Source organism: Gadus macrocephalus, chromosome 1, assembly GCF_031168955.1.
Source record: "Gadus macrocephalus chromosome 1, ASM3116895v1".
Taxonomy (NCBI): Eukaryota; Metazoa; Chordata; class Actinopteri; order Gadiformes; family Gadidae; genus Gadus; species Gadus macrocephalus.
In genome coordinates, this window is record NC_082382.1 from 13,463,974 (window position 1) to 13,474,862 (window position 10,889).

Genomic DNA, 10,889 nt, shown 5'->3' on the forward strand with positions numbered 1-10,889 from the left:
TGGCTCCTGGTCTCACACCCTGAACTAGGAGTTGTGGGAGCGAGAGGGGTTGATGCTAGTTGGAACAGATTGTTGAGGGGTGTGTGTCTGATGTGATCAAGGACTAGGTCAAAAGGAGGCCAGAAATTGACCGGAATAATAAAATGTGCGGAGCTGGCTCCAGGACGCAAAACGCTTGAATATTTATATTAGTTAGAAACGTTTGTAGGATTGAAAACAAGCTGTGTTTACTATCAATTATATACATGTCCTGTCCTTTTTTAAATGATCAAAGGAAAATCTCAAACACTTTATTTTTTATTTTGTGTAGACATGAGAACAGAACACTTGACAGTCCGAATAAAATCCAACTGGTGCCACATTTAACAACATTATAATTAATAATAAATTACATATAAAATGTGCAAACTCTTGTACGGCAAAGAAACAAAACGATATAAATAAATTGTACCATAAATGTATGACCTATGACTGCGTGTGATAAAGCATGGTTCCAGCCTTTCTTTAAGTTTCAGTAGTACGGTGTCCGAGCGAGTGCAATGACATAAAGACACACACAGCCAAGCACTCTCATGAGCCACTAAAGCGTACGGTTGACGCCCCAAAGCACTGCTCTAAGGTTAATCACTATACAAGCTAGAAAAACACATTGGTGAGGGAAAATAATATCAAAACATACCAAGCAAACCACAAGCGGCATGCCCAATAAACACACTACACACAGGCCATCTCGAACAGAGATGGGCATTGCTTTGCAGTAGCTTCTCGCCAAGTAGGGTGCCGTTACCTCCATCAGTGTATTGACCGTGAACAAAAAAGTTTACCTGACCCTTGGCAACTTGACAGAACATAGGGTTAAAGGCCATAAGAAACAATGCTGGGTGATCCCATTACATGTAATGGATGAGACACACCCCTTATCCCCAGCCAACGCACCACACACGGATAATAATGTACAAGACGGGCCACGTGTGGAGGCTAACCCTGCAAAGATCATTATCTTTCAATAACAGCACAACTCGGAGCAGACGATCCAGTATATACCATGGCCACATTGTTTTATATTGCACTGTTGCGTTATGCCCACCCCTCGCCACTAGACTTTTCCCTTTGGAAGTTGTTACTTGCCTAATATTGCTGATAAACTGAATTTATTCATAACAATTTAACGGTTTCAAGCAAGGTATTATATTTTGATACCTTGCGTTCTTGTCATTTGCAAATTATAGTAAAATGTTACTATAGTATTGATTTACTGTCTGTTGCAACTATGACTCAACTTTGTACACTTTTTCTTTAACTAATATATTTAAATGTATGTTTTTGTCTCTGGAACATAATGTAATGTAAATGCTGTTCCGTAACCCTAATTGCAGTAACTGCCATATTACATGAATGTTAGCAAACATACAAACAAACATTAATCTTTTCTAAAATATACGTCATTAAAAAGCAGTGGCAGACAGTTATTACTTGTGGGGCTGTTGACGGCCAGGTGTGTTGACCTGCTCTGAGATAAGCGAACCGAGTTTAACTCAGCATCTTGTGGCGGTCAAAGACAGTCTTGCGCTGTTCCTGGACCTGCTTCTTCCAGCGCTGCTGCGCCCCTTCAACCCGCTCCAACATCGTGTTGTTCCTGTCCACCGCCGACGGAGGCTCCTAGACACACACACACACACACACACACACACACACACACACACACACACACACACACACACACACACACACACACACACACACACACACACACACACACACACACACACACACACACACACACACACCATTTATTCTGCTTGCGCATCCATCTAATTTGACATTAAATATTTTCATCTCTGAAATTATTGAACAAGGCTATCTTCTCAATTTGTCTCCAGCCTGCGTACCTCAGCCTCCTCCTCGTTGTGTAAGGGCTGGGTGTAGAGGTCGCGTTTACGGATGAGCGGCTCCACGAGCAGGAGGAACACCATGTAGAGAAGCAGGGCGCCCACCACAGTCAGGTAGAGGATGATGGTTACCTGACAGGCACACAGGACGTATTCTACTTTCCACTGGTAGGAACTCAGGTTATACACAACACATGTTGTCAGATGTTCTGTAGTACCTTGATTGTGTTACTGCTGCGTTCCTCATACTTGCACTCACAAAGCAGGCAGTAGGCCTCCACGTCATGACCAGGCACTGGCATAGGATCCACTACATGGAGGCAGTTACTGAAACACACACATATTCCATGCTAGATGTTGCACACGTTGATTATCACTTGAAATGGCCTAAATATTTGAGCCACGGAAAAGGGGACAGATCATGGGATTAAATGAGACCAAACGAAAAAATATGGTGCGAGTGTGAGAGTGACAGATGATCTCTTACCAGTCTTTCTGAGAGACATTTCTGTTGTATATATTGCCAGAGAAATTTCTGTATGGTGGGCAGATACATTTGCAGCGTACATCCTGGTAGTTCTGCAAATGTAACACAAACTTAGTCAGGACGCCGGACGCCGGTAGACTGTATTACTTATTATGTAATGGCCCAACACGTTTGCCTTTGAGACAGACAGGCAATACTGGCAATACTGTACCACTATATATGTGCGATACCTTGGACTCAGCGACCACGACAGCGTCCAGAATAATTATTATGGGAATTAAGGTGATAACGGAGAATCCAGATCCCTTCCACCAAGACATTTTCCCTATAACGTTAAGCAAAGAGAACTATTCACAACAAACCAGTCAGCTGCTATGTGAGTTAGCTCAGTAGCAGTACGTTCCACTACATGGCAGCAAAATACCTGCAATGCAAACATCTGCTTACATTAGAATACTAGTTAGATGCCTTTATATGTTGCGTCATGCATAAAATCCCTTAGAAATCCCTATATTGCTGCGTACCAAAGTCCTCGTTCAATCTCTTCCCTTGTCGCTGGTCCTGGATCTTCTTCTTTCAGTGAGTTTTGGCTAAAGCAGAAATGTTTCGTTCAATACTGCCACCGTCTGAACAGGAGCAGGAGCAGGAGCCAGGAATCCTACTTCTGTAGAAAACCCTAACATTTGGTTTATCACATATTTATTTTATACTGATCACTTATTTTAATATTGTTTCTGATCTCTTTACTTTAAACAAAAATGTATGTTCTAGTGATCTGTCAGCTGACGATGACAACACCTACCTTGGATGATAATGTACTATTAAGTCTTAGTTTTTTTGCGTGATTTACAGAAAACAGAAACAAAGAACCACACTGCCGTCTATTGGACTAGAACACAATAGGCTGCTCCGCTCATTGAGGTAAAATACCTGTAGTAGAGGGGCCTCAATCAAGACCACGTCAGGTGTATTTTTTATTTCCTAATATTACACCACCAGGTGGCAGCAACTTCCCAATGTAGGCTCTATACCGCACTACGCCTTCCAGCATGGAAGCTGGCCTGCGAATGTCTGAATCAAGGGAGCTTCGTCTAATGTGTTTTTTTTTTTACAAATCCTTTTGAAGAGTAAGAAGGTTGTGATTATTTGTATATGTTGATATCCAGGCCACAATACCGCTACCTCTATGATACATTTTATGGTCCTGGTCTACACTCAAGAGCATGATCTCTAGCGCTGTGATTACCCTCACCCGGACTGTTCACTCTAATGACCAATTTGCAGATGCTCAGCCACCCAAAATAGTTTTTAATAAGTTAAGTTAACACTGAAATGTAATTTAAATTAAGAAGGACAAGCCCACTAAATGTAGATTCAAGCAGTTTATTTTAGCTATTGGAATGTCTCCTATGTATTAATGGGGTAGAGGTATCCTTACATTTTCTCATAGTAGGCCTCTTCAGACATCCAATGGGCAATGAGTCAGGAATATCAATAAAAGAAGAAAACGGGCCGGCCTGACCTTGCACACTAGCTTTTATTCGACCATGTCACAAAATATTCTCTCAGTCTTCTCCTTCCTTCTAGACTTCAGACCAGTAACCATTGGAGGAGGACCGACAGAGGAGCTGTCATACTTTGAGAGCAACTGGTGGAGGAGTTGATCGCAGAGACGGAGGCAGAGATGGTTTCTGTGAAACTCTGAAAAGTGTGTACTGTGGACTCAACTGTGTCCTCTGAAAAGAAAAGGAGACTGACGAGAACAGCAACGCAACGAAAGCATTCTGCTCTTCTTCAGCACAGGACGGGTAGGAGCTGCTATGGCCTTCATGGGATCTGAACTCTACCTCTCAACTGCTCAGATTTGTTAATTTCTTTTGTATATTTGTATTTTAAGCACTGACTTGGGGGTCTTGTTTTACTGTCATTTTTATTAGACACTTGTATTATTTTGCACAATTTATGACTCGGTTAGCCTTTTTATTTACTTAACTGGAATTGGTCATCTTTATGTTGTATAGTTTTATTTTCTATAAAGGGCTAGTATACAGTTTCATAGTGTTGTCTGGCATTTAAAAAGCTAGTGCTGTGTTGCACACACACACACACACACACACACACACACACACACACACACACACACACACACACACACACACACACACACACACACACACACACACCCACACCCACACCCACACACACGCACGCACACACACACACACACACACACACACACACACACACACACACCCACACACACACACACACAACCACACACGCACGCACACACACACACACACACACACACACACACACACACACACACACACACACACACACACACACACACACACACACACACACACACGCACACATTACAATTCCCAAAGATACAGTTTAATGCAGCAAATCATTTATCCAACACTAACAACAGTATAGTATTCTGTCTGGCTACGATGGCAGTGCATTGTAAGTTCACCAAATCTTTATCCATCTTTCAATTGAACACTTTCTCCCCCATGTAGCTCAAATCCTCAGTGTAACCCTGGCTTCTTGACCAGATCAATACCTCTATTTCCTTGTAATCCTGCTTTCACATCCCTCCGTATAGTAAGCTACTCATACCTTTAATAAGCCGTGGAAATCAATGGCTCACAAATTCAAGCCCAGCCGCAGGAGCTTGGGGCCACGGAGATCAATTGAGGCCACTGTTGTTTTAATAATGAGGACAGTGGCACTGTCCTGTCTCCACTGTCCTGTCTCCACTGTCCTGTCCCCACTGTCCTGTCCCCACTGCCCTGTTCCCACTGCCCTGTCCCCACTGTCCTGTCCCCACTGTCCTGTCCCCACTGCCCTGTTCCCACTGTCCTGTCTCCCTGTCTCCACTGTCCTGTCCCCACTGCCCTGTTCCAACTGCCCTGTTCCCACTGTCCTGTCTCCCTGTCTCCGCTGTCCTGTCCCCACTGTCCTGTCTCCCTGTCCCCACTGTCCTGTCTCTGCTGTCCTGTCCCCACTGTCCTGTCTCCCTGTCCCCACTGTCCTGTCTCCACTGTCCTGTCTCCCTGTCCCCACTGTCCTGTCTCCACTGTCCTGTCTCCCTGTCCCCACTGTCCTGTCCCCACTGTCCTGTCTCCCTGTCTCCAGGACACTGCCCTGTCTCCCTGTCTCAACTGCTCAGTCTCCAGGACACTCTCCTGTCTCCCTGTCTCCACTCTACTGTATCAACTGTCCTGTCTCCACTTCCCTGTCTCCAGGTCAATGCCCTGTCTCCACTGCCCTGTCTCACTGCCTCCACTGCCCTGTCTCACTGCCTCCACTGCCCTGTCTCACTGCCTCCACTGCCCTGTCTCACTGCCTCCACTGCCCTGTCTCACTGCCTCCACTGCCGTCTCCCTGACCTCCGACCCTTTGGACGTTTGTCTCCCTCTGATACATTGTTTGGCTTCTACGACACTATGATTCTTTTTGTTGTTTGCACTTCGATATTTGTCTGGGCAGATTTTTACAGGTTTCCAATTTACTTGTGTAACCTTAAACCTCGTCGAAGAATTAAGTCATGCCTTATTCAAGTTCTGTAGAATTAATTAGAGAATTGAAAATTATCACTATCATTTGAAATTCAAATTATAGTTATAGGGGTATTCAATGGATTAGAGACTGACTTTACTACAAATCCTAATAAACCAACACTTCATCATAAGGTACGTTATCGAGTCAATGCACTTTTTGGGGAAGTCATTAATGTAAAGTCTGGGTATGCCACTGTGTGATCAGCTTTGTTCTGTCATAATAAGCCACTTAATTTTCTGCATATCCTGAAGCTCAGTCCGAGCCTTTACACCATAGGCAAGTAATGAAAAAAAAAGGCTCATTATCTTTTCAATCATATTTGTTTAGGATGCAAAATCACAAATAACATGTTATTTTTTCATGTTCATTAGTTAACATAATATGTTACTTAATTCAATATTACAGCTTTAAGCAGACAATTTTTGATAGTAGCCACAACATGAAAAACTCCCATTCTGTGAGAAAGTGAATAGTCGAATACCTATTATACCTTATGATAATTAAGTATTGCATCTCTAATGGTTTGCTAAGCAATACTCCGTGGGTGTATGGATTCAACATCAAGAAGAGCCATTGGATCAGTTAATGTTATAATTTCAAGATATTTCAAGATATACACAAAAATGAACACACTTAATTCCTAATAATGTTTTGAGATTGAAATCCCCAGATTAAGCTATCTGGACATATATACACACAAAATTGAATCAATTTATATGAATAAAGATCTTAACCTCTTGATGTAACACCATAGAGTTAAGAAGAAACTTAAAGCCCCTCTATTCTATTCTTACCACACGACTGTGGGCCTTCTAACCTTTTACTGTACTCCCTTTTGACCTTTATCACAACGTCTGTGATGCCTTTTCTCCCTCCTCTATAATGTGGGGCTGTGGTAGTGTATACTGTTTGAATACGAAATTAATATAGGAGAGACGTGATATAGAAATGCATGGAAGCTGTATACATAGAAGTGATATTTATGATATATATATACGTTACAGAGTATATAGAATATAAAATGCATGTGATATATATATATAAATATAAATAAATAGAAAACTTACAAAAGGGTTTTAACAGGACTGAAATATATAAATTTAACATATATATAGAAGGGAATATAACAGGAGTGAAGATGCAAATAGAATGGAAAGCAACAGAGAAGGAATGTCGATAGATTGAATATATGTATAAGTGAATATAACAAAGAAGTGTAATATAGAGAAATATATAGAAGATATACGTAGCAGTAGGTTAAACAGAATCGATATATATAAAATTATATAGAAGATATTTATATAAGTGAATATTATAGAGAAGTGATAAAAACATAGCGAAGATATAAATAAGGGAATACAACAGAGAAGTGATGTATAAATAAATATATAGAAGACATATAGAAGTGAATATAACAGAGAAGTGATATGTGAAGAACTACAAAGAACATTATTATTATTTATGTAAGTGAATAAAAATATAAATTTTAAATCTCGAAATATGCCGAAAATATATACTGAAGTGAATATAACGAATATTTCCCAATCTAGTTACTATTTAGTTTCATTCCTCTCTTTTTATCTTCTTGCCTCTCCCCTCCTTCGTCCCTCCTGTCATCTCTTTCTTTCTCCTCTCCCTTCCTCCACCTCCTCTTTTCTCCCCCATCTATCCTTTCCTCTCCCCCATCTCTCCTATCCCCTCCCCCTCATATCCCCTCTCCCCATCTCTTCTCCCTCATCTCCCCTATCCCCTCCCCCCAACTCTCCTCCCCCATCTCTCCTCTCCACTCCCCTCATCTCCTGTGAGGTGATCCATTCTGTGCGGAGGTCTTATTCTAATAGACACACATGGTAATTACAGTAGTGGGAGGCAGCAGACACTGGTGGTCCAGGGACAACAGCAAACTATAAATCAACCACCACTGGTTCCGCCCTTGTGAGCGTAGACGATGAAGCTCAAACAAAAAGCAATTCTGCCAAGATGTGTTTTCACATTTGTCTTCATCAGCCAGTGGCTTATTTTGGAACCAGGCAACTGAATTCTATTCGTTCCCATGGTAATCAAACATGGTCTACTGTCAAAACGGCCCCCATGAAGCTCTGACTAGACATCACCGGTGGGGGGACAATAACACACAAACAGAACGCCATTTCTGCACGGAGCAAATAAAAAGATCGGCTCCGAATCCGCTTGGTTCGCAGGGAGAGGAAGCCGCCTGATCCGATCTCGCCTCACCAGTCAGCAGGTTCATTCCAGAGGTGGAAACTACAGAGCATGAAAACGGAAGGCCATTCTTCTCCGGGAAGAATCCATCTTAGGTGGGTAATGGCGGAGACGTTGAAGCAAACTAAAGTATACATGCTGTGTTGGCTCAGGATACACAGTGTCTACTCCTGTTCCCATCAGAGCCTGGCTGCCAGTTAGCCAGCTGAGCCCATGCAGAGTGGAGGTGTGTGCTGAGGAGCCGGTGTCAAAGCCCGGCCGCGCAGAGCCAGCCCTTCCTTCCTCGGAGGGACACACAGGGAGTTTGATTTATTTTTTTTGGGAAGGAAGGATTCAGAAGCGGGGACCGCTGGAGCAAGAGACTCAGCCAGACAGAACATGAAAGCCAGGAGAATCCATGACACATGATGGACACACACGCACGCGCACACACACACACACACACACACACACACACACACACACACACACACATGCTTGCACACACGCACACACGCACGCATACACACACACACACACACACACACACACACACACACACACACACACACACACACACACGCACACACGCACGCACGCACGCACGCACGCACACACCAACACACACACACACACGGACGAAAACACCAACACCTGGGAGACCACCTCCGCCTCTTCCTCCTTCTCCTCCTCCTCCTCCTCCTCCTCCTCCTCCTCTTCCTCATCCCTCCTCCACCTCCTCCTCCTGCTCAACAGCACCGCAGAGAAACATAACAACAGCCAAGAGGAAGAGGAGGAGGAGGAGAAATGGAGAAGAGCGAAGATGTTTGATGAAGCGACTGCGATGTGAACTCTGGCCTTGCGTAATGTGCGGCCGTTTCATGTTCTCCACCGTTTTTAGAAACCAAACCTGGGGAAGCTTCAAAGGCTTCCGTAGACAATTGGGAGAGCTTGACATGTTTGGGGAGAAAGGGAAAGAAAACAAGATGAAGAAACGCTTACAAACCTGCAGGGGGCCACATGCATCTCACATGACACCTGACAGGCCTCCGCATGCATCTCTCATGAAGGGGTGGGGGTCAGACAGAGAGACAGTCAGAACAACAATGGTGAGGAATGAAAAGTGACATGAAGTGAGAGGGGATGAATAGCTTCAGGGAATGATGAAAGTTTGTTGCCTGCGCAAAGGCGAGAGATGTACGCTTTGGTCTTCAGAAAGCCTAGCAGACGGGTTTAACAGGCTCTGGCAGGCCAGTCGATATACTGTCAACAGTTCCCATGACTCCCCACCATTAGCGAGCCTGAAGACTGATTTATTCAGCCGGGGGTAGATGAGCGCTGAAGACCGGTTCACGGCAATCAACACATTAAGGGACACCAAAAACAAAAACTCTTAGACATGTTCATGTAAAAACCGCACATCACCTGTTCTGTGGCATCAAACAACAAGGCGCTCAAAGCTTCTGGGGAGCTGAGGATTCACTCTTGAGGTAGGCCCTCTGATCAGAGGATGCTGCACCTTAGACGCTTTGAACCGACAACTAGCACTTTTATCCTCGGTTTGTAACACCTGCTGCAGGCGGCAGGTGTGTGTGTGTATGGATGTGTGTGTTTGCGTGCGTGCGTGCGTGCGTGCGTGCGTGCGTGCGTGCGTGCGTACGTGCGTGTGTGTGTCTGTGTGTGGTTTGAATGGGCACTTTCCTTGATAAAATAGGACACGGGCTTTCCTTGCTGTAGGCTATTAGATAACTAACAAACATCCTGGTTGAAGTTGATTGGTTAACACTTGTAACACACTTCCTAGTTTGCAAGTCACATAACATTTAAAATGACTTGAGTGATGGCCCTCTGATTCTCCAGTCTCTCTGCATGGGGGTGAGAAGTCTCCCTCTCTGGCCATCAGAGCTCTCCCACAGCATTCTGAGTGAAACATTTTGAGAGAATGTTATGTATTTGAAATGTGTCGGAGACCTTGTACTGCTTCGCTAGTTAGCATCCCTCCTTTATCGGTCTCTCCATCCCACTCTCTCCACGTCTTAAATTGTAACCCTCTCTCTATTGTAATTCAGTGGGACCACAACCCCACTCAACACAAACACACACACACACACACACACACACACACACACACACACACACACACACACACACACACACACACACACACACACACACACACACACATACACACACAGACACACACACTCACCCTCACACACACACTCACCCTCACACACACACACACACACACACACACACACACACACACACCCTCACCCTCACGCAACGCACACGCACACGCACACGCACACGCACACGACAGCACCGCACACGCACACCACACACACACACACACACACACACACACACACACACACACACACACACCCTCACCCTCACGCACACGCACACGCACGCACGCACGCACCGCACCACACACACACACACACACACACACACACACACACACACACACACACACACACACACACACACACACACACACACACACACAGAACCACACAACCACACAAATACACATGCCCATCCCATCCTTATTAGCAGCATTTCCTCAAAACCAAATGAATTCCCTTTGTCTCCCCCCACCCCCCCCCCTCCCCTCCAGCTCTGCACCTCGACACAACCTCTCCCTCTCAGCTGAACTCGTCCCTCTTCCTCCGTTTGTCACTGATTGTCTTGTTTCTTCGTCATCCTGCCTCTGGGTCTTTTGTGTTTGA

General features: G+C 44.4%; 1 protein-coding gene across 5 annotated transcripts; it reads right to left on the minus strand.

The window, feature by feature from the left end:
- Window positions 1-279: 279 nt before the first annotated feature.
- On the minus strand, window positions 280-3,037 carry tmem9 (transmembrane protein 9). 5 transcript variants are annotated; one of them, XM_060046826.1, is made up of 6 exons: window positions 2,901-3,037; window positions 2,607-2,701; window positions 2,377-2,468; window positions 2,108-2,216; window positions 1,890-2,021; window positions 280-1,659 (listed from the first exon to the last, which is right to left on the minus strand). In XM_060046826.1, the coding sequence occupies exons 2-6, from the start codon at window positions 2,694-2,696 to the stop codon at window positions 1,531-1,533; spliced, it is 552 nt and encodes a 183-aa protein (XP_059902809.1). In that variant the 5' UTR covers window positions 2,697-2,701; window positions 2,901-3,037; the 3' UTR covers window positions 280-1,530. The 5 variants fall into 5 exon arrangements, with proteins under 5 accessions (XP_059902809.1, XP_059902783.1, XP_059902793.1 ...); XM_060046800.1 differs by having other exon boundaries at window positions 2,377-2,469; window positions 2,596-2,701; XM_060046810.1 differs by having other exon boundaries at window positions 2,377-2,469; window positions 2,596-2,800; window positions 2,901-2,970.
- Window positions 3,038-10,889: the final 7,852 nt, after the last annotated feature.